Below are 24,457 nucleotides of genomic sequence, written 5' to 3'. Positions count from 1 at the left end.
GTGAAAGCCATGGGCCCCTTACTAAAGCCACCCTATACTGTGTATTATTTAATAAATGTATCACACCTGCACCAAAAGGTGCTCGCAAGAGTCATGTTTTTTTGAATTTCAGTTCAAGCTCACAGACCCCCGTGTTAAGAATCCCCTCTTTAGATGCTGCAGAGATAAAGGAGGATGAAGAATAATTTAAACACATGGGTGCTAGCCCATATGTATGGGACAGCCTGGCCACCAGTCAACGTCCAACAGTAGTCATTATTTTTTCAAGTTTAATAAACATCATTTTTGTGCACTAAAATAATCTTAAGGCGTGTACTTCTTATTTGTTAAGTGGACAAAAGGTGCATCATAGGCAGGCCGGTTGTATATTGGCAGCCAGATGCCCATGGACACACACACACACGGATACAGACAGACACATTTGAAATTCTGTTGTTGGAATCTATTGATGTGCTTTCTCCTCCCATCAAGGCTTTCTTAACCATCTATACAATGTATTGTGGTAATGCATCCTGAGGTATCCAGAATATGTAGGAGAATGGAAAAATAAACATTTATTATACATAAAATTATGTTACGCTGTGTTTCAACCAGTGAGAAATTTGCCTGGTTGCTGAAGCTTTAAGAATTGTTACTGTTATGAGGTAGATGGTAATATGTTTTTATGCTGCCAGAAGGTCTTCAAACATTCTTCCTTTTGGTATTTTGTTATTTTGTAACTTATTTCTTGTTTTGGAGTGATGGCACAGTTTGGGAACTAGTAGAACTTATTAGACTTCATATAGATTCAAGGTCAGTGATTTTTTTTTTCTGACTATATCTCAAGTTTTATAAGTAAAATCAGAGGGTAGGTAAGAGTTACTTAACAGAAACCATCTTTCCAGTAAATTGCTAGAGTTCATTTATTCCAGTAAGTGAGGTATAATTGTAGAGTCAATTTTGTTTCTCCTGTCCTACCTGAATGCCAGAAGAGCAATCCATTCATGGGAAATAAGATAATTAAAGTAAATAATAAATTCGTTTCTGGCTTGCTCCTGGTGTGTTGCAGTAATGAATGACTGAAAGAAAAATAAGGAAGATTCAGAAATGAATTAAGCCCTGACTGGCCAAACAGTGTGAAACAACTCAAAATAACTTGAGCTACTACTGTTAGGCCTATGCTTTAAGATACGCTTAAGGGACTTTTTTTTTTAATGACAACATTCTTATCGACACTTATATTTCCTTTTCTACTGAGAATTGAGATATATTTTGGATAAAATAACTCTCAGGCAAATTGTGGTTTTGCTTTTGAATTTTCTTGTAGCTGCTCGGTGAACTCATCCTGGACCGACACAACTTTGCCATTATGACCAAGTACATCAGCAAACCAGAGAACCTGAAGCTGACGATGAACCTCCTTCGAGACAAGAGTCCCAACATTCAGTTTGAGGCCTTTCATGTCTTTAAGGTACAGTGCAAGTTACAGAAATGAGGTTGTGGGTATTTTTTTCGAGTTTCAAATGGGATGTTTCCTACTCTTTACTAAGAACTCTTTTGTACTTGAGAGAATATTAGTTGTGTTTTGCATGATTTAGGTGATTTTAGAGCCATTTTACCGAATTCCCATTTGTTTCTTAAGAGCTTGTTTGCTAACTAATCTGCATCTCTAAAGATTTTCATTTTTCTCACTGAGAAAATAGGTATTTTCTATTTTACTATTTCCCCCAGAGTTACTAAAACCATCTGTGAATGTGCTACAACCGAAACCCTGCAAGTCAGGCTCTGAATCCACTGCTTTCCACCAATCACACATGGTACCGCTCACTCTTTTTTATTGAAATAAAGTTGTTCATAATATTATCTTTTTTTATTGAGATAAATTTATTTCACATAAAATGTGCCCTTTTAACCATTTTTAAGTGTCAATTCATTGGCATTAATTGCATGTATAATGTTGTGCTATCACTACCACCTTTTTCCAAAACGTTTTCATCACCACAAGTAGAAATTCTTTACGCATTAGACAGTGACTCCCCATTCCTCCTTCTCTTCATCCCCTGGTCACCTCGAATCTACTTTCCATCTCTGTGAATTTGCCTGTGCTAGATAGTTCATGTATGATTTTGTCCTTTTACATCTGCCATTTTTCACTTAACATAATATTTTGAAGGTTCACCATGTTGTAACATGTATCAGACTTTCATTCCTTTTTATAGTGAATATCATTCTGTTGCACGTTTATGCCATATTTTGTTTATCCATTATCTATTGATAGATACATAGGTTGTTTCTACCATTGGGCTGTTGTGAATAGAGCTATGAATGTTAATGTGCAAATATCTGTTTGAATCTTGTTTTCAATGTACCTGGGTGTATACCTAAGTGTGGAATTGCTGATGCATATGGTATCTATGTTTAACTTTTTGAGGAAGTGTCAAACTGTTTTCTACAATAGGTGTACCATATTAAATTTCCACCAGCAATAATTTGGGTTCCACTTTCTCCACATCCTATGTAACACTATATGTAGCACTTGTTGTTTTACATTTTTAAAATTTGTAATATAACCATCCTAGTTTAGGCATGAAGGGCTATCTAATAGTATTTAGATTTACATTTCCCTAATAACTAATATGATTGAGCATCTTTTCATGTGCTTATTGGCCATTTGTGTATCTTCTTTGGAGAAATGTCTGTTCAAGTCCTTTGCAAAATTTAAACTGGACTGTCTTTTTTGTTGTTAAGTTGTAGGAGTTCCTTATATATTCTAGATATTAAACCCTTATCAGATGTATGATCTACAAATATTTTCTCCCATTCTGTTGTCCTTTCACTCACTTAGGAGTATCCTTTGATACACAAACATTTTTACTTTGAATTAAGTCCAGTGTATCTATTTTTTTCTTTTGTTATCTGAGCTTTTGGTGTCATAACGAAGAATCCTTTGCCAAATCCAAGGTCCTAAAGATTCTCCCTTATGTTTTCTTCTAGGAGTTTTATACTTTTACATCTTAAATTTAGGTCTTTGATCCATTTTTATTTAATTTTTGTATATGCTGTAAGGTAAGGGTCCACTTGCATTCTTTTGTATGTGTATATCCAGTTTTCCCAGCACCATTCATTGAAAAGACTGTTCTTTCCCCAGTGAATGGTTTTGGCACCCTTTTTGAAAATCAGTTGACCCCAGATGTAAGATTTATTGCTCTAATCTGTTTTATTGGTCTATATGTCTAACCTTATGCTAGTTCCACACTGTTTGATTATTGTACTTTGCATTAAGTCTTGTAATCTGGAGGCTTGTATGGCTAACCTTATTCTAGTCTATTGGTCTATATGTCTAAACATATGCTAGTACTACAATGGTTGATTATTGTACCTTTGCATTAAGTCTTGTAATCTGGAGGTGTGAGCCCTCCAACTTCGTTCTTTTTTGTAAAGATTATACTGGATATTCTGTTTCCCTTGAAATTTCATATGAATTTTAGGATAGTTTTTTCCATTTCTGCAAAAAACATATATGGGATTTGGGTAGGGATTACTGTGAAACTGTATATCGCTTTGGGTGAAATTGTCATCTTAATAATGTTGGGTTTTCCAATCCATGAACACAGATGTCTTTCTATTTACTTAGTTCTTCTTTAGTTTCCTTCAGAGCATTTTACAGTACGTCTTACCTCTCCTTGGTTAAATTTATCCTTAAGATTTTATTATTTTGATGCTATTATAAATGGAATTGTTTTCTTAATTTCCTTTTCAGGGTCTTCATTGTTAGTGATTAGAAATATAACTAATTTTTACATGTTCATTTTGTATCTTGTGACTTTGCTGAATTAGTTTATTGGCTCTGTTTATTTATTTTTTTATCCTATAGAGTTTTCTGGAAATAAGATCATGCCTTCTATGAATAGAGATAGTTTTACTTCTTCTTCCTCTCCAATTTAGATGCTTTTTATTGCTTTTTCTTTCCTAATCGCTCTGCTTAGAACTCCTATTGTATGTTGATTAGATGTGGAGGAAGTGGATATCTTTTTCTTGTTCTTGATCTTGCAAGGAAACTCTTTCACTATGAAGTATGATGTTAGCTGTGCTTTTTCATAAATGCATTTTATTATGTTAAGGAAGTTCCCTTCTATTCCTAGTTGCCTGAGTAGTATTGTTGTTGTTTTTTAATCCTTACTGGGTGTTGGATTTAGTCAATTGCTTTTTCTTTTTTCATAATTGAGATGATCATTTACACTCCCCATCACCTACTAATGTATTGCATTGATTGATTTTCTTATGTTGAACCACCCTCACATTCCTGGGATAAATTCCACTTCGTCATGGTATATAATTCTTTTAATGTGCTGTTGGATTCAGTTTACTAGTATGTTGGTGGAGATTTTTACATCTTTATTAGTAGGGAATATTGGTCTGTAGTTTTCTTAGTCTGGCTTTGGCATCAGTGAAACGCTGGTTTCACAGAATGTATTAGTAAGTATTCTCTTCTCTTCAATTTTTTGAAGAGTTTGAGAAGGATTTGTATTAATTCTACTTCAAATGTTTTGTAGAATTCACCAGTGAAGTCACTCAATTCTGGACTTTTCTTTGTTGAAAGGTTTTTGATTACTGATTCATTCTCATTACTTATTATAGTTCTATTCAAATTTCCTATTTCTTCTTTACTCATTTTCAATAATGTGTATGTTTCCAGGTATTTGTAATCTAGGATATACAATTTTGGGCATACAATAGTTCATAATAATCTCTTGTAATACTTCTTATATCTGTTAAGTCTATAGTAATGTCTTCTCTTTTGGCTTTTGTAATTTGAGTCTTCTCTCTTTATTTCTTTGTCAATCTAGCTAAAGTTTTTTTTTAATCTTTTCAAAGAACCAAATTTTGGTTCACTGATTTTCTCTACTGCTTTCCATATGACATATATTTTTTGTTCCTCAATTCCTCAATTACTGCCTTTTTTGTTTTTAGTTGAGTTTTTGTATTGTACCATTTCCATTCTTTTCTTTCCTTTTCTGCACATTTCTTAGTTATTTCCTTAGTAGTTACCATGGGGATTTCAATTACCATCTTAAACTTATACAACCTAGTTTGTGTAATATCAGCTTATTATCAATGGTGTACAAACACTGCTCCTATACCTCTCTGTCCTTCCATCTTTAAATTGTTATTGACAAGATTACATCTTTATAGATTGTACACATGCTAAATAGATTTATAATTATTGTTTTTATGCTTTTGCTTTTTCAATCATGTAGGAAAGAGGAATTAGGAGCCAAAAGTACAATACTGATGTTTGTATTTACCTAATAAATGTTCTTTATTTCTATAAATGGCTTCAAGTTACTATCTAGTGTCATTTCAATTCATCCTGAAGGACTCTGCTTAGCACTTCTGTAAGACTGATCTCCTAGTATCGAAAACACTTATCAATTTGATTATTTGAGAAAGTCTTTATGTCTCCTTCATGCTTCAGGGATTCTTTTGCCAGATTTGGAATTCTTGGCTGACAGTTATTTTTGTATTTTTTATTTTATTTGGAAAGAATATTTAGATTACATAAATGCTACATTGAAAATGTTACCCCATCCTTTCCCCCTCCCACACTTTTCCCTATTAACAACTTCCCTCATTAGCATGGTACATTAGTTGAAATTAATGAACACATATTGAAGCACTGCTACTAACCATGGTCTATAGTTTACATTATAGTTTATACTTTGTACCACACAATTTTATAGGTTTTGGTGTATAATGGCCTGTATCCATCATTGCAGTGTCATGCAGGACAATTCCAGTGTCCCCAAAATGTCCCATGTTTTACCTATTTTTCCCTCTCCCTCAGAACCTCTGGTGGCCACTGCCTTTATATCAATGTTACAAGTTCTTCCATTGCTAGAATAATAATAAGCCTACTTTAGCCCATAGTGGCATTCCCCCTTTATGTTTGTTAATTCCTCAAACTTGCGGATTTTGCAATGGTGATGCCCACTTTGTGTTGATTGAGAGGGGGCTTAGATCCCATGGGGCAGATGGATGGAACTTCTTACTTGCAGTTATAGACACTCTCTCTTTTTTGGGTTGGGCATTGTCCATCATCATCCTTTCGATAGTTGTCCTGGGTGAGTCCAGTGAACTGGAGAATAAGTATTGCAACTCCGCTGAAAATAGGGCTCAACCAGCATATGAACAGACTGAAGATTTAAGTTTCTGGGACACATATTTAAGCAGTATAGTACTAATTATAGGTTCATATTTTTTTCCTTTAAATATGTCTTCCTAATGCCTTTTGGAATCTGTGGCTTCAAGTGGGACATCAGCTGTTAACTGTATGGAGGATCCCTTTTTCATGACCAAGTGTTTCTTTCTTGGTGCTTTCAAGATTCTCTCATTGTCTTTGTCTTTCAACAATTTGACAATAGTGTGTGTCAGTTTGAATCTTTTTGAGTTCATCCTCCTTGGAGCTCACTGTACTTCTTGATGTGTATATTCATTTCTTTTATCAAATGTCAGCCATTATTTCTTCAAATATTCTTTCTGTGCCTTTCTCTCCCTCCATTCATTCTGGGACTCAGATAATACATATGTTGCTCTGCTTGACGGTTTCCCAAAGGCCCCTTAGGATCTGTTTGTTTGTCTTCATTCTTTTTTCTTTCTGCTTCTCAGACTGGATAATTTCAATGGTCTTATCTTCAAGTTTGCTGATTCTTTCTTATGCCTGCTCAAATCTGCAGTTGAACCCTCCTGGTGAGATTTTCATTTCATCTCAGTTATACTTTTCAGCTCCATAATTTCTGTTAGGTTCCTTTTTATAATTTCTCTCTTTTTATTGGTATTCTCATTTTGTTTGTACATTGTTTTAAATGGTTTCCTTTGGTTCTTTGTCCATGCTTTCCTTTAGCTCTTTGACCATATGTAAGACATTTGATTTAAAGTCTGTCTAGTAAATCCAGTGTCTGGTCTTCCTCAAATATAGTTTCTGCCACTTGATTTTTTCCTTTGAACAGCCCACACTTTCCTGTATCTTTGTGTGCTTTCTGAGTTTTTGTTGAAGATTGGATATTCAAATAGGTGACAACTCTGGAAATTAGATTTTTCCCTTCTCACAGAATTTGCTTGATTGATTATTAAAGACTGTAATTGTCTGTTAAATTAATTATGCCAAACTAATTTTTTTCAAAGACTATATACCTTGTTGTGTGCGGCTACTGAAGTTTCTATTCCTTTAGTTTGTGTTCAGCCAGTGTTTTGACAAAGATTTCCTTGAACACCAGAAGCATAAAAAAATTTTTTTTAAAAGACAAAACACCTCTCCCAGCCTCTGCAGATTTCCTTTGTGCTGGCACATGTCTTTAACACTTAGCCAGGCTGTTTACAATTCTGACTGAGCCTTCTCTTCATGCTTGCAGTGAGCTTAGAAATCAGCCAGTGGTAGGGAAACGGACTTTGGCCCAGTGGTTAGGGCATCCGTCTACCATATGGGAGGTCTGCGGTTCAAACCCCGGGCCTCCTTGACCCGTGTGGAGCTGGCCATGTGCAGTGCTGATGCGCGCAAGGAGTGCCCTGCCACGCAAGGGTGTCCCCCGCGTGGGGGAGCCCCACGCGCAAGGAGTGCACCCGTGAGGAAAGTCGCCCAGCGTGAAAAGAAAGAGCAGCCTGCCCAGGAATGGCGCCGCCCACACTTCCCGTGCCGCTGACGACAACAGAAGCGACAAAGAAACAAGACGCAGCAAATAGACACCAAGAACAGACAACCAGGGGAGGGGGGGAAATTAAATAAATAAATAAATCTTTAAAAAAAAAAAAAAGAAATCAGCCAGTGGTGACAGCTTAGGATTTTCTCAGTCTGTTCTAAGTATATGTCTTGATTTGGGCATACCCATGGCTTTCCAAATTCCTCAGTATACATGCTTATAAATGCCTACATTTGCCAAAGAAATGTTTTCTCTTTTTTTTTCTTTCAAAGATTTATTTATTTATTTATTTATTTCCTCTCCCCCGCCCCCCCCCCCCACCCTGGTTGTCTGTCCTCTGTGTCTATTTGCTGCGTCTTTGTCTGCTTCTGTTGTTGTCAGCAGCACAGGAATTTGTGTTTCTTTTTGTTGCGTCATCTTGCTGTGTCAGCTCTCCGTGTGTGCGGTGCCATTCCTGGGCAGGCTGCACTTTCTTTTGCGCTGGGTGGCTCTCCTTACGGGATGCACTCCTTGCGCGTGGGGCTCCCCTACGCTGGGACATCCTTGCACGCATCAGCACTGCACATGGGCCAGCTCCACACGGGTCAAGGAGGCCCAGGGTTTGAACCGTGGACCTCCCATGTGGTAGGTGGATGCCCTAACCACTGGGCCAAGTACGCTCCCCAAAATGCTTTCTCTTGATTTTCTTCCGAGGCTTTAGAGAGTCAATTGTATGGTCTCAGCCATAATCTCTTGCCCCAGGTAGCTACAGGCTTTTCATTCACCATACAATATTTTTGAGCACTGACCACCACTTTTGTACACCGAATAAGTTCTGAGTTAGGTGAAGCAGAGACATATGCCTTATGTCAGCCCTTCCGGTGACACCCAGACAGGTTAAAACAGACAAAACATTTTAGAAAACAGGCCTGCTCTGCCCACTCCAGAACTAGGGCCTAGAGTCTCGTGCTAGAGACATAGGCTGCCACCGTGAAGACTGCTGCCAGGCTGGAGAAGGCGCGGGCAGACTGCACAGCGCCTTCCGCCATTTTCAGATGTGCTCTTACTTGATTCAGCGCTCGCCTGTTTGCTGTAACCCTTTAACTGTGTTCCAGAGTTCTGCAGGGTTGGTTCTGACGGCTTCTGCTTCTGTCTTTGAAGTGTCTGTGTAGGGGTGGGTGCTGAAGCTGCTAGCTTTCCATCTTACAGACACTGTTAGTGCTGCTCACTTTTATTACTTATTTAGAAATATCATTTTTAAAAATGCATTTTGTTATGATGAAAACTAGTCCTATAAAACTTTTTTCTTTCTAATATTTTTTATGTAAGAGTAATAAAATCATCTTGTAGAGACATTAGATAATAGATTTTTTAAAAAGGAGAGCAGTATAATACCATCATTGTAACGTAACTATTGCTAACATTTTGCTGTTACCTCCCTCTGCACATATTTGGGTTTTTTTGTGTTTTGTTTTGTTTCTTACCATACGAACAATTCATACCTCATCTTATCACATAATACAGTATCATAAATAAAAATTTTCATTGTCATTATATAGTTTTCAGAGTCAGCAGGATTTTTCACATCATAGTTCATCATTAGGTATATTTACCCTAGTTTACTTAACTATATCTCTCATTGATATTTAGGTTATTTCTATTTTGTCCTTCTATAAGTATTTGCAATAGCTTTTTATGTATCCAACTAACCTTTTCCATATTTAGGTTTATTTCCTTAAGATATATTTCTAAAGTAAAATTAAGAATTCAAAAAATTCTAAGTTTTGTTTGTTTGGAGTTTTGTTTTTTTTATTTTGGGTCTTTGTAAATTATATTCAAGGGTAGAATATACAAATCTATAAATGAGAGGCATGACAGTTTTTAAGGTCTGTAACTGTTGCTTTAAGAGGTTAAAAAAAAATTAGTAGATCTTTCAGATACCAAATTCTTTATTGTATAAAAAAGCCATGAGAGCAATTCAAATCACAAATTAATTTATAAATTCCATTCAGTTCTTTTCAAAATCCCAACAGCACTTACTTATCTTGGAACTTTTCAATATGAATCTAAAATGTATATGGTCTAGCAATGACCTTGAAATATCTATGACAATTTTGAAGAAGAACAAGGTAAGGAAACCCACCCTGCCAGGTATAAAGAAATTACCGGGGAGTGGATGTGGCTCAAGGGGTCGAATGCCTACTTCCCACATGGGAGGTCCCTGGTGGGTTCACTCCCCTGTGTCTCAAAATGAAAACAACATATAAACAAATGAAAAAACTATGCAGGGGAGCTGATGTGGCTCAGTGGTTGAGCTCCGGCTACCTACATATGAGGTCCTGGGTTCAATCTCTGGCTCCAGTACTTAGCAGAAAAAGAAAAGAAAAAGAAATCATGGATTTATAGTAAATGAGTATTGGATTGGCTCTGAGAGAAATAAACAGAACAACAAAACAGAGCAGAAGTGCCAGAAAGAGGGAAACAGACTTTGGCCCAGTGGTTAGGGCGTCCGTCTACCACATGAGAGGTCTGAGGTTCAAACCCCGGACCTCCTCGACCCGTGTGGAGCTGGCCCATGTGCAGTGCTGATGCACACGAGGAGTGCCGCCCCACCCAGGGGTGTCCCCCGCGTAGGGGAGCCCCATGCGCAAGGAGTGCACCCCGTAAGGAGAGCCGCCCAGCGCGAAAGAAAGTGCAGCCTGCCCAGGAATGGTGCCACGCACACTTCCCGTGCCGCTGATGACAACAGAAGCGGACAAAGAAACAAGACGCAGCAAAAAGACACAGAAAACAGACAACCAGGGGAGGGGAGGGGAATTAAATAAATAAAAATAAATCTTTAAAAAAAAAAAGAAGTGCCAGAAAGAAACCTCTACAAATATCAATTTTTTTTACAAATATTAATCTTGATATTTGGTAGTGGAGGCATCAAGAAAGAGTTAACTCTTTGTTAAGTAGTTTGTTAAGTGTTCTAGAATAATGGGTTATCCATGTAGAAAACATTATGCTCCATTATATACAGAAATATTAAAATATAACTACAGTTCATTAAATAAAAGACCAACAGCTCAACAGAAAATAGGTAAATGATTCAAGCTGGTAATTTACCGATGAGGAAACTTGATAGGCCAATGAATATGGGAAGCCAGTTACCCTAGTAATGATCATGGCAATGCCCATTAAAATCAGCGGGGAAGTGGATGTGGCTCAAGCAGTTGAGTGCCTGCTTCCCACTTGGGAGGTCCCAGGTTTGGTCCTGGTACCTCCTTAAAAAAAAAAAAAGAAGACAAAACAAACGAAAAAACCAACTTAGGGAAGCTGATGTGGCTCAGTGGTTGAGTGCCGGCTTCCCATATATGAGGTACTGGGTTCAATCTCTGGCTCTGGTACCTCAAAAGAAAAAAAAAATATCCATGAGCTGTCACTTTACATTCTTCATGTTGGCAAAACGTTTAAGTCTGACAGTAACAATTTTTGGTAATGTTGGGAAGCTGTGGATCGCTCAAGCACTGTGTAAATTGGAACAGCCGCTTTGGAGAGCCATTTAGCAACATAATGGAATTGAAGGCCTACTCAACCTTCAACCCTAAAGTCCCATTCTTTGGCTGTTTCCCAGGGACACTCTCGCCCCTGTCCATAAGGAGACATGTACAAAAGTGTTTTTGTGGCATTATTTAGAGTAGTGTAAAGTGGAAAAAAACATAAATGGATGTGAACAGGACACTGGGAAAATAAATTGTGAGCTGTTCATGCTAATGCACATTGTAATGGGTTAACATAAATAGAGCTATATGGATCAATGTAGATACATTTCAGAAACATCTTACTGAGAGGAAGAAGCAAATATTAAAAGGATGCTATTTGTATAAACAAAACAACAATATATATGCATCTAAAAATATGCACAGTAATGATAAAAACCAAATTCAGGAAAATGGTCATCTCAGGGTAGGGAGGAAATGGTATCATGAAGAAGTACCCAACCGCCTTCAATTATATCTGTAAAATCTTATTTTATTTTTAAGAAATCTGAAGCCAAGCATGGCAAAAATGTTGAGTTGGATAGAGCTGATGGTGGGAATATGAAGTCTGACACATTATTGCCCATCCTCTTCTGTGTGTTAGAATCATTTCATAATAAAAAATAAACACAAATCGGATGAAACAAAAATAGAGAGCTGTAGGTATGAAAAATGTCTACACATTGTGAAATGATAGCTCTTCTAGGCATAGTTCTTACTGAAGAAACTGTTGTAAATCTATAAGCCTGTGGGTTGACCATATCTTGCAGTGCACACAGAATTTTAATATTCATCCTGCATGACAACACATCTCACATAAATTTACTATAAAATGAAGTTTTATAGAAAGATCCAAATAGAAATAGCAGAAATCGATCCAAATAGAAATAGTAGGAATCACTTACTTTGGCCCTCTGAGAAAATCAGAATTTGGCTTGCCTAATTATGCGACACATAGGTACATTTAAAAATAGTGGGCCTCTTGTTTCCTTGTATGTGTTTAAATTGAGCCTGTACACTATGTTCCTTCCACTCAAGTGCCAACTAAATTGTTTACTTGCCAAAACTAGAAACAACTGGCAGCCGAGTCCTAGAATTTTTTTTACAGTTCTTTTAATTGTTTTTTTCCCAAAGCACCTTCGATAAGGTGCAGAAAGGTTTGTAATGGGTGTTTCCAACCAACTTTAGCAACATCACCAAACAAGTATATAAATATGTTATTCACGGCTCTGTTTGACAGCCCTGTCGCTGAATATTTGTAATATTATAACCTACTTTACAAAGATTTTTCAGGAATATATAAGGAAGATGAAGCCTATATTTAATGTTTGTGAATATCATATAGAATAAGAAAATCTAAGTTGCTTTTCTATGTAATTTTGGAATATACAGTTACCTACATGATTTCCACAATCGTGTGTAATTCATAGATCCCAGAGACTTGAATTCCAAAATACCAAAGCCATTGCAGTGAGAGCAACACTGGTAACATTTTAACGTGTGGTAGTTTACGGAGTTCTTTTCCTTACCATACTTCATGTGATCCTCATGCCTCTGTGCAGTCAGGCGAGGGTATTCTTATTTCCTGGGCCAGGAGACTATTTCTCTGAGAGACTAAGTGGCAAGTCTGAGCTGGCAAAGACCCAGGAACCTGCTGCTTCCAAGTGCCATGCTCATTCTACTACTTATCTACAAGAAGGAGGGCCACTGAGCGGGGTAGCTTAGGAAAGCAAAGTGCCTCTTTCCCAGGCCTTGGTTAGGTTATAGAAGCTCTTACAGGGGCAGGGATTTTGGTCTGATTTTTTTCTCGGCTGAATCCCCTTAGTACCTGAAATGGTCCCTGGCACATTGTAGGTATTTATTAAATATTTTCTACACGACTGATTGACTGACTTACTGACTGACTGACTGACAGAAGGAAGGAGACTAAGGGTTTCTGTGCTTCTGAACCCAGGAAAGGTAGCTGGACACCCAGGTAATTTGAATTTCAGATAAACAACAAATCATATTACATGAGACACACTTAGACTAAAAAATATGGTCCTTTCTAATCTGAAATTCAGATTTAACTGTGCATCCTGTATTTTTATTTTGCTAAATGTGGTATCTCTAAAGTGAGAGGAATACACTGTAATACCAATTTTCAAACATCTGAATGAGAACAGGGTCTGGGGCTGTAATCTTGTGTCAAACAAATCATCGTAATGTCAATAGCAAGTGCTGTTCTGATTTCAGAATATATTTGTTCTTCCTGGCACCTCCCATCTGGAAACTGAGGAACTGTGGCTCTGGAATCCAGTTTTGTGCAGGTGATTTTTCAGAAGTCTTGTTTCACGTTTCCATCGCAGCTCAGGCAGTGTGGTATAGCATGTGGCTTGAAAATGGCTTTTTTTTTTTTAATGAGAAGAGTGGTAGCAGAACCAAGAAACTCTCTGTACTGGACAAGAGTCAAAAGATTTGGTTCCTCATAGCTTGAATTAAAAGTGTGTTCCTGGGAATCAGATGTGGATCAACTGACAGAGCATCCGCCTACCACATGGGAGGTCCACAGTTCAAACCCGGGGCCTCCTTGACCCATGTGCAGCTGGCCCATGAGCAGTGCTGATGGGCGCAAGGAGTGCAGTGCCATGCAGGGGTGTCCCCCGCGTAGGGGAGCCCCACAGCAAAGAGTGAGCCCCGTAAGGAGAGCCGCCCAGCACGAAAGAAAGTGCAGCCTGCCCAGGAATGGCGCCGCACACACGGAGAGCTGACACAGCAAGATGTGGCAACAAAAAGAAACACAGATTCCCAGTGCCACCGAGAATGCAAGAGGACATAGAAGAACACACAGCGAATGGACTGAAAGCAGACAGTGGGGGGTGGGGAGGGAGAGAAATAAATTAAAAAATAAGTCTTTAGAAGGAAAAAAAGTGAGGTCCTCAGGACAAACAGCTGGTTTCTGTCTGGATAGGGCCCTTGCCCCTCGCGGCCTCATTGCCTTAGGTGCAGCCAGCGGCCACCTTTGGGTACAGCAGACTTCAGGAGCTTTAAAAAATAAAAACAAGAACACTTTTAAAACTGGAAAACAAGCTTAACCTTTTCCTCGAGTTTCTGGTAGTAGAGCAAGCACACTGCATTTTACATGTATTCTGGACTGAAACAGAGAAGCTTAGTTTGTCCAGTGTAGTTAATCTTTTTTTTCTAAGAAAGATTGACTGTTGGGGAGTTATGTCCTCACCCAGAATACCAGACAGTTTTTAGCTAAAGCTCCACAGCAGCCCCCGGGGAAGCATTAGGGCCCGGCGCATGGTCTCCTAACACACCCGTGTAGGCACCTGTCCAGCCGCGCAGACCAGCCGTAGGGTCCTGGGGCACCCCGAGGCCGCGCCCGGCACACCCAGTGGAGGCGGGGGAAAGCCGCCCCTTCCCGGCCCCAGAAGGGGCCCGGGGCTCTCTGGGGTGGGGGCCGGTGCCGGGAGGGGCCCGGGACCCGGGAGGGGGCCGGAAGGGGGCGGCCCGGGAGGGTGCCCGGGCCGCTGGGGTGGGCCGGCCACAGGCGGCCAGCGTGCCGGGAGGGTCCCGCGCCTGGACCGCTGCGTGGGCGCAGCCCGGCCCCAGCCCGGCCCCAGCCGGCGAGCGAGGGCGAGAGGCCGCAGCCCGGCCCCGCGCAGGCCTCGGCGGCCTCCAGCGAAGGCGCCGCCAGCCGGTCTCGCCCCGCGGCCGCGGCTCCCCGGGCCCACGGCTCCTGCTCCCGGTCCACCCCACGCGGCCTCGGCGCCGGGCGGGCGGCCGGGTCCAGGCACGGCGCCCTCTCAGGCCCGCGCTCGGGGCGTCGAGGTGCCGCCAGCGCCCCTTTCACAGGAGGCGCCGAGGCCCGAGGCACAGCCGCGCTGCCGGGCCTCGGCCGCGGTTTATTCCCGAAGTGGCGGGGACGCCGCAGGGCGGCGGGAGGAGGACGCGCTCCGCGTGCGAGGCGCCCGCCCAGGGCCTGCGCCCAGGAGGAGCCCCGCGCCGAGCGAGGACGCGCCCCCGGGGCTGTCCCCCAGCGTCGGGCAGGGTGACGGGGCGAGGCCCGGCCCAGGGAGGCCCAGAACCTGCGCGCCCGGGGGCTCCAGGGCCTCGCAGCTCAGGGAGGGGCGCCTCGGAGCCTCAGGGGCGCCTTCCGCGCCACGTGCACAGGGAACCCCCCATCCACGACCCCGGGAGCGGCGGGAAGGGGCTTTTTCCACACGGGTGCTTGTTCAATTTTGAATTTACCTGTTCAAAAAATAATTATAAAAAAACGACAACGGCAGCACACTGAAATACTATATGCTGTGTATGTTTTTGTGTCTACGTAGGAGGAGGAAAAGGATGAAAAGTTGCTGCTGGGCAGGGAAGAGGGTGACATGGAAAGGTTGGGGTTTGGCTCTTCTGTAGTTTTATTTCTTTAAAAAAAGATTCGAAGCAAAATGGCAAAATCTGTTCAACTCAGGTAGTGAATATGATGGCATCTCCTATGCTATTTTCTGTTTGGATCATCTTTTTATTAAAAACAAATGCATGAGTAGGGCAGTTACAGCTCAGTGACTGAGCATGCACTTCACATATACAAGGTCCAGGGCTCAATCACTGGAACCTCCTTAAAAAGAAAACCAATACATGAATGTGATGGACACTGCTGAATTGTATACTTAAAAGTGGTGAAATTGGGAAACGGACTTGGCCCAGTGGTTAGGGCGTCCGCCTACCACATGGGAGGTCCGCGGTTCAAACCCCGGGCCTCCTTGACCCGTGTGGAGCTGGCCCATGCGCAGTGCTGATGTGCACAAGGAGTGCCCTGCCACGCAGGGGTGTCCCCCACGTAGGGGAGCCCCACTCGCAAGGAGTGCGCCCCGTAAGGAGAGCCGCCCAGCGTGAAAGAAAGTGCAGCCTGCCCAGGGATGTCGCTGCCCACACTTCCCACGCTGCTGACGACAACAGAGGCCGACAGAGAAACAAGACGCAGCAAACAGACACAGAGAACAGACAACCAGGGGAGAGGGGGAATTAAAATAAAATAAATAAATCCTTTAAAAAAAGTAGTAGTTAAATTGGGAGATTTTAGGTTACATACGTGTTACCAGTAAAAATTGTTTTTTGAAAGATTTATTTCTCCCCACCCCCCACATTCCCCCCATTGTCTGCTCTCTGTGTCCTTTCACTGTGTGTTCTTCTGTGTCTGCTTCTTCTCATTAGGCGGCTCTGGGAACCGATCCTGGGACCTTCTGGAGTGGGAGAGAGGCGATCATTCTCTTGTGCCACCTCAGCTCCCTGTTCTGCTACATCTTGTATTGTCTCTCCTCTGTGTCTCTTGTTGCGTCATCTTGCTGCGTCGCCGGCACTCCTGTACAGGGCAGCACTCCGCGTGGGCTGGCTCGCCTTCACCAGGAGGCCCTGGCCATCAAACCCTGGACCTTCCATATGGTAAATGGGAGCCCAATTGCTTGAACCACATCTGCTTCCCTAAAAATTTGTAAACAAATGAAACTTAAAATAGAAAAAAGAAAAAGTGATTCCTCAAAAGTTACCAAATGATCCAGCAGTTCCACTCCTAGGCATATACTCAAAAGCATTGAGAACAGGGACTTAGATACTTGCACACCAGTGTTCACAGCGGCATTCACAATAGCCAAAAGGCGGAAGCCACCCCAGTGTCTGTCTACAGATGAATGAAGGAAATGTGGTATTTGCACACAAGGGAATGTAATTCAGCTGTAGAAAGGAAGTCAGTTCCAACACATGTGATGATGTGAAGATGTCACACTAAGTGAGATAAACCAGACACCAAAGTGCAAATATATGCATGATTCCACCTACATGAAATACCTGGAATAAGCAAATTCATCTAATCGGAAAGTGGAGTAGAGGTTACCAGGGGCTGGGAGGGGAAAGGGGGCATTGTTGCTTAATGAGTGCAGAGTTCTGTCTGGGGGGTGAGGGAAGGTTTTGTAATAGATATTGGTGGTCGTAGTACAACATTGTGGATGTAATTAATGCCACTAAACTGGGCACTAGAAATGGTAAAAATGGCAAATTTTGTATGTCTGTATGTATTTATATAACGTTTTCGTTTCCTAAACTACTTAAAAGCAAATACCATGAAATGATTTGGTCTAAACAATTGAAATATACTAGCTTATGGTTTTGAGGCCAAGAAAATGTCCAAATCAAGACCTCCTCAAGGCGATGCTCTCCTCCCAGAGCTGGCTGCTGGCGCTCCTTGGCTCCTCTGCACGTGGCACGGCACACAGCGGTGTCTGCCTGTCTATCCCTTCTCTTCAGGGATAGCTTTCTGCTTTCTGCTTTCTTGTTTCCATGGCTTTCTGGATGGATAGATGGATGGGTGGATGGATGGACGGACAGACGGATGGACAAGCCGTGGATAGGTAGATTCCTCTCATAAAGGGCTCCGGCATCAGGAGTCAGGCCGTCCTGGCGAGGTGGCCCCCCCTTACGTGAAACCACCCCATGGGAAGGTCCTCCTCACAGCGGGTCCACCCCCACTGGGACAGCTTAGCTTTAAGAACGTTTCTCCGGGGTACGTCCTGTTTCACAACACCAAACCACGACTGAAAAAATAAATAAGAAAAGTAAGTCGTTCACAGCTTCCTGCCAGCTTCCAAGGGTAAATGGGTGCAGAAGGCGAGTTACCGACGTCTCTGGATAAGGAGGCGCCGCGGGGGGCTGGGCGCGTTACTGACGGCGGGGGCGCCCGGGCCGCCTGTCCTAGGTGTGCGTCTCTGTTCCAGGTGTTCGTGGCCAGCCCTCACAAAACGCCGCCTATCGTGGAGATCCTGCTGAAGAACCAGCCCAAGCTCATCGAGTTCCTGAGCGCCTTCCAGAAGGAAAGGACGGACGACGAGCAGTTCGCCGACGAGAAGAACTACCTGATCAAGCAGATTCGAGACTTGAAGAAGCCGGCGCCCTGAGGACGCGCCCCGGCCGGGGCCCTCGTCGCTCTGTCCGTCAGGTCGCCTTTCAGAAGGCCGCGTCCCCGGGAAGGTGGCGGAGGGGCCTTTCCCCTTTCTCTCTTCACTGTTCAGGGTAGATGGAACGTGAGCGTTCCAAAGGAAACCAGATTTAACCTAGAGTAATACAGTCACTTGAATCAAACCTGTGGTGATGTCCGTGGAATCGCGGCTCTGCACTGGACGGTGGTAAAATCCATTTGAACCCCAGGTCGAGGAAGGGCGGTGGTGCCACCGGACCGGCAGGCCGAGGCCAGCGGGGAGCGGCGCGGACCCTCCTGCCGGCACAGCTCTTAAGTGGGGCCCTCCAACCCGAGGGCGCAGCGCGCCTGGAGGGCAGCCCTGTGCGGCCCTTCGTTCCCTCCGGGGCCCCTCGACGCTGGGGGGTGCCGGAGCAGGCCCCCCCCCCCCCCGGCTCGCTGCCCACGCCCCTGCCAGGCCCCCGGCCCCCAGCCGGGCACCGCCGCCCCCCGGCCGTCCTGGGCGCAGGGGACCCCCGGGGCCCTGCAGGTGGGAACCGAGCACGGCCCATGGGCACGGCCGCTGCACCCGGACTTTGGGGGGCGCGCCTCTGTTTGGAGCGGCGCGTCCTAATCGTCATTATGGGAAAACTGCGTGGTGGTAAGTGCTTCACAGGGGGCACCCCGAGGCCAGAGAGCCCCGGTCTTCAGGCCACTGTGGAAAAAGGGGCCGAGGCCTCCGAAAGGGAGACCATTGAACGCAGGGAAAAACTGTCCCTGGCGAAACCTTCCTCCTCCTCAGTTTATTTTCTAGTAAGCGCTCATGCTGTGAAAAGGTAGAAAACATCAAACTTTGGTCCCAAGTGCTCTTTTGCCTACTCGAATGATTAAGGAGTTAATTTGTATTCTTTTAAAAAGGCTTGGAACCAAAGAAAAAAAGGAGAGGAGGGCTCAGTTCATTTTCAGACGTCAGGTTAATAAAATAGAAATTTTATTTTATGGAGGTTCCGGGGATGAACCTGGGCCCTTATATGTAGGAAGCTGGTGCTCAATCACTGAGCCACACTGGCTCTCATGAGTCGGTTTTTTCATTTGTTTTGCTTGTTGTTTGTTCTTGCTTATTCAGGAGGCACCTGAGGAAACTGAACCCAGGACCTCCCATGTCAACTGCTTGAACCTCGTCCACTCACTAAAATAGAATTTTAAAGCTCTATTTACAAGGCCTGAAAGGCACGATTGCTTTATGCCTTGTAAAAATCTGTGATATTGTAAAAATAGTGATTCAGTTTGTTTTTGTTTGGTTTTGATTTGGTTTGATTTTGTTTTAGGAGGTACCAGGGATCGAACCCAGGACGTGGTACATGGGAAGCAGGCGTTCAGCCACTGGGCTACACCCGCTGTCCACAATTCTGCTTTTAAATCACGTGTAATTGCCATCCACACAAGCCCCTGCTTTTTAGAATACTCAAGTGCTGTGTCCTTTTTTCTTCTTCAGTCAGGTATTTCTCCACGCAGAGAGGAAAAGAGAAGCATATTCTCTAGGATGGGGCCTGTTGTAGATTTTGCAACTGAAGGATTACCTGGGGGGGGCCGCCCTCTTGCCTGGGGCCCGGCTGGGAGTTGGGTGCAGCGGGGCGGCACAGGTGGCGGCCGTCCTGAGGGGCCTTCCCGACAGCTGGGGGCGTTCCAGCCGTGCCCACGGCCCCTGAGGGCTGCCCTCGCCAGCACGAGGTGGGCTCGCTTCACAGCACTCCCTGGCCACCCAGGCCCCTTAGAATTTGGCTTTCCGGGTTTGCTGCTTTGATGAAACGAGAGGAGTGTACATATTTGTAAATGGTGAAAGAACCGCTGGAAAGTCTTTGTTTGCCTAACGTTCTTCCTCAACCCCAGGGGACATGTGTTTTCAACTGGAGCACTGCGTTCTTACCACTCTTTCTTGATATAGCGTCTTCTGTCTCCTCGGGACCTGGGTGAGCTCCCTCAGCAGCCCTGTGTCCCAGCTCCGTGCCTGCCCAGCGGAGAACGAGGGTCTGCGAGGCCATCAGTGCAGTGGCTGGGGTGCCTCGTGCTGCAAACCTGGCGGTGCCCGGGCGAAGGCAAGCAGGGCGCTCAGGGCTGAGCGCGCGCAGAGGCCCCTGGAAACGCTGTGCGGCTGAGTTCTGGAACGGTCACGTTCCACATGCGTCTCAGAGGCACGGGGAAAGAAGGACTGACTGAAGAGGCCCCAGGCTCCTTCCCCTGCCCCGACAGTGACCTTGGGCATCCGCACGGGGGACCCAGGCCAGGGGCACGCGGGCCTCGGGGCTCGGGCGCCCCCTTCGCGCCCGCCCTGCCAGCGGGGACCCACCGCCGCAGGGTGCCACCCACTTGGTGCTGAGGCCACACGAGGCCTGGGGCAGAAGCCCACCCATCCCCTCCCGCCCTCCAGGCTCTGCCCTGGAGAAGGCCCCGGGCCCGACCCATTCTGTGGCCCCCCCATCGCCTCTGGATGCTTCATCCGGGTTCACCCAGAGGGGAGCCAGCACGGCTGAGGAGAAAGCCGGGCGTCCCCAAACATCAGGCTGCCCTTGAGAAGGGCCCAGGGCACCCCCGCCCGTAGTTGCCACCTTTCATGGCAGGTGGCCCAGGACAGCGGGCCTTTGGGGGCCTGCGTCACAGCCACGCGGTTGGTCTGTGCAGCGCCCACGAGACGTGGCTGCTCCGAGCCGTCGCAGGTTCTGGAAACTAGACGAGATTTGAAAATGAGTGTCATAAAGTGAAGGAAAATGAAACATAAACATCATGAGACACCTTTTTAATGGGCAGAGGATAGTTGTTTCAAAATACATTTACAGATCTTGCTCAACAACTACTATTAGAGGACATTGGATTTTGAAACTTGTTCTGTTTTATCCAGAATAATATTGTACATGGGGCATAAATAATTACCGTCTTTTCCCACATGTTCTTTCAGGAAGGTTTTGGCTATTTTAAGGAGGGTCTGTAGTTGGACAAAAGTCTGAAACAAATTATAAGGAAACCTTGAAATACCAGAATTGAAAAGATTGAAGAAGGAGTGAATGAGGATATGATTCTGCTTCTGAAACGTGCAAAGTGCTGTCCACACGACCATAGTTAGAGCAAAGCAAAGCGACACGCCTGACGTCCACTAAGCAATGGGCACCTCATTTAATCCACACAGGCTCCACTTTACAGAGGACAATTTGGAATCACAGGTAGGTGAAGCGCGCACCTGGGACCAAACTGCCGGCAGCAGAGCGGGGGGCCAGGCCGGGTGCTCAGGCTTTCGGGCAGGAAACCCAGGCCGCCTTCCGGCCAGGCCGGCTCTTCAGCTCCTCCCCCACCGTGACACAGCCAGCCGGGAAGGCAGGGCGTCCTGGCTTCCACAGCAGAGGACAGCGCAGTTGGAGGATTTCAAAAGTTAGAGGCATTTAATTACTCCTCTCTGTTGTCTGAAGGTTGGAAGCTAAATCAGAGCGATGAGGAGGATAGAGCCTTTCAGAGCGGAAGTCCCCCTAATTTGGAGCAATCCTCTTGAGCTACACGGGCCTTAATTACAGGCTGCAGCTCTGCACCTGCTTCTGTTTCTTCCTTGCTTTCTCGGTTGGATGTTATTTGAGCTTTCGTTTCCTGCTGGGAGTGAGGGCGGCCTGGCCAGCCGGGGCCACGTTGCTCGTTCCTCAGTGGCTGTCACGAGGCCGATTCCAGATGGGTCTACACTGCCTTGTCCCCAAGGAATACCCTAAAATAAAGTCACCACAAAGCATACAAGCCCACAAAAGCCCACCCCCTTTGCCATCATTTCATTCCATATAGGTGGCAGTTCCATCACTGTGCTCCATGCCATCAGTGTTATTTTTAAAAGCCGTGAGCACAGGGTCCCTCTGGAAGGGTATACCAATGCAGCACACATGAGTGCTTCATTCTTCAGGGAAGCTGGAAAACAGCAAGGTCACGTTGCCTTCGTGCCTTTAAGGCCCAAAGTGGTCAAGAGATGTATTTCTCCAACCACCCATTTATGCAGTCATCCAACATTCGCTGAACTCGCTCTCAGTGCTGGCGAGGTAGGATCCCAGGATCAGAGCTGCTGAGCACGACCCGTGCCCTCTCAGGCCTGGCATGGTCATGGGAGCCTGTCCCAAAGGCAGGAGCCCAGGAGGAAGGACTGCTGTCCCTGCCGAGGAGGCCGCAGAGCAGCGGGCACTATCCACCTGTGGCCCAACAACCAGGTAGCGCCACACTGGTGCGGCTGCGACTTCACCTTGCCTTGCAATTCTGACACACTTCCCCCCTTGATGCTCGCCCGGACATGCTGCCATGCTGCAGAGGGAATTCGTGAACTGTGAACTGCGCTCCAGCCCTGCTACGCTGACACATGGGACTCCCCTCGCGTGGCGTGCCCTGGCCTGGGGGTGGTCTCCATCGCCTCTTAGTGTCATTTCTCCTCCCCCCCCCCACCTCTGGCTCATTTTCCTCCTAATTCATGAGAGGTTTGTACAGGGTCAATGGAAAGACTCTGGGGTCTGGTCGACTAGCTTTGTCTTAAGAATTCCTGAAGGACTGTGGGAGACTCAGTGGAGAGAGAACAGGAGGTGCCCTTGGGCGAGCACCCTCACCCACACCAGGGTGGCTGGTGGGAGACAGTCCCCCCTCCCTTGGCATGTGCGTTCCTGGAAACGGGCGTCGCGGGAGCCTGAGAAGGGCCGGGGAGGCCTTGGGCAGCAGGGACTCGACCCCTGGGCTTGGGAGAGTCCGTCCTCCTTCAGTGAGAGAAGAGAGAGGGGTTCTGGGCAGGAAGAGCCACAGGAGGAGAGGCCGGAGCAAGGCAAGGAGAGTGCCTGAGGTGTCTGGGGCGAGCGCACGGGGCGGGGAAGGGCTCAGAGCCTTGAATGCCACGCCAATTCTAACCCTCATCAAGGGCTTTAAGCAAGAAGTGACCTGAGAAACCGCAGGTCAGAGGAAGAAGGTTCTGGAAACAGTAGGGACAGGTCCTGGGGGCCGGGCAGCAGGAGCGCACCGAGGACGCATAATAACGAGTCCCACCCACTCGGCAGGGCGCACTCAGGCCCGTGCAGAGCCTGCAAGGCCGCGCTTCAGCCCCCGCGCCGCCGCCCTGTGGGCCGGGAATGTCTCGTCCTGGGGCGCAGAGGACGGGCTGCTCCACAGCCCAGCGCGGCAAGGGGACGCCGCGAGCCCAGCCTGGGGCAGGCGGGGCGCCCGCGGGGGACGGGCGCAGCGGGCGGGCGCTCGGCGAGGCCTGGGAGTCCAGGGCAGCTCCGAGCACCGTCCTCCGCGCCTCAGGGTGCACCCCACCCGGTCCTCCGCGCCTCGGAGCGCAACCCACCCGGTCGCCCGTTCCCTGAGCTTAGCCCTCCATGGCTGTCCCCACCTGAGGGCTCTCTCCTCTCCACACAAGGGGGGGCACAGGAGGAAGCCGGGTGGCCTTCCCTGCTGCCCCCTCCCGTGTTCAGGCAGGGACAGGGCGTGGTTTCCAGGGGCTCGCCGCGCCCCCAGGCCCGCCCTCGGGGTCGTGGCCGGGACCCCCGCCCTCTCTCCCTCCGGTGTCCCTGGCTCCTGGGGAGGGGCGAGGCCCTGGCTGAGGAGCGCACCGCCCTCCTGTGGGGAGAGCAGCCTCTGCCCTTCCTCCGGGCCAGAGCCCGTGTCGCCCGTCCGCCCTCCCGCGATGGGGCCCTGTGCCGCCGAGGGTGGAAGGAAGGGCAGCGCCCTGCGCCAGGCCCGCTGCCCCGGACCAGGCCCGCTGCCGCCCTCCGTGCGCCGCTCCCACCTGGGACCTGGTCCAGCAGGCGGCCAGAGCACCAGGGGCCCGGGAGGGGCAGGGCGATGCCAGGCCCGGCTCCACCCGGCTCCCCCTTCCGCCGCAGCGCAGCCAGCCGAGCTGCCGGGAAAAGCGCGCTGAGCTGCGGGGGCTCCTGGGACGCCCCTGCCAGGCCACTCGAAGTCCAGCTCAGTGTAGCCCGCCTGAGGACAGACCCTCTGCTGTCAGAGGAGTGACGGACAAGACAAGACAGAAGCCAGCTGGACCAGGACCGTTGATTTCAGTGAGCTAAGCCGCTCATTGGGAGGACTGTCAACATGAGTTAAGCCTGGCGGATCCCCTTGCATGTTTCCGGTCGTGCTGCTCCTCAGACCTGTGATCGGCAGGCACCTCGGCCAGCCCGGCTTGAGACAGAGACTCTGGTTCCTATGGATGCGTCATTTTCTTGGGCTGCCACAAGTTGTGGCTTAAAACACAGAAATCCGTTCTCCCACTTCTGCAGGCCAGAAGTCCAAGGTCGGGGTGTTGGCAGGGCGGTGCTCCCTGCCAGGCTAGGGGGAAGGCCCTTCCTTGCCCCTCC

The 24,457-nt window shown here is 46.4% G+C and overlaps 1 protein-coding gene across 11 annotated transcripts in view; it reads left to right on the top strand.

Annotated features, from left to right (window-relative positions):
• Positions 1-18,286, top strand: part of CAB39L (calcium binding protein 39 like) — a 428,008-nt gene extending 409,722 nt beyond the window's left edge. For 9 of the 11 annotated variants that reach the window (XM_071208292.1, XM_071208293.1, XM_071208298.1 and 6 more), the window contains 3 exons: positions 1,307-1,450; positions 16,370-16,597; positions 17,923-18,286. In XM_071208292.1, coding sequence (XP_071064393.1) covers positions 1,307-1,450; positions 16,370-16,597; positions 17,923-18,102 — 552 coding nt within the window. In that variant the 3' untranslated portion in view covers positions 18,103-18,286. Of the gene's footprint in view, positions 1-1,306; positions 1,451-13,408; positions 13,533-16,369; positions 16,598-17,922 lie in introns of those variants that run through there. The other 2 variants (XM_058276719.1, XM_071208299.1) reach the window with 2 other exon arrangements.
• The last annotated feature ends 6,171 nt before the right edge of the window (positions 18,287-24,457 follow it).

Source organism: Dasypus novemcinctus, chromosome 15 (genome assembly GCF_030445035.2).
Source record: "Dasypus novemcinctus isolate mDasNov1 chromosome 15, mDasNov1.1.hap2, whole genome shotgun sequence".
NCBI classification, from domain to species: domain Eukaryota; kingdom Metazoa; phylum Chordata; class Mammalia; order Cingulata; family Dasypodidae; genus Dasypus; species Dasypus novemcinctus.
Note: the sequence above shows the minus strand (reverse complement) of the source record. Positions and strands in the feature narration are given on the sequence as shown.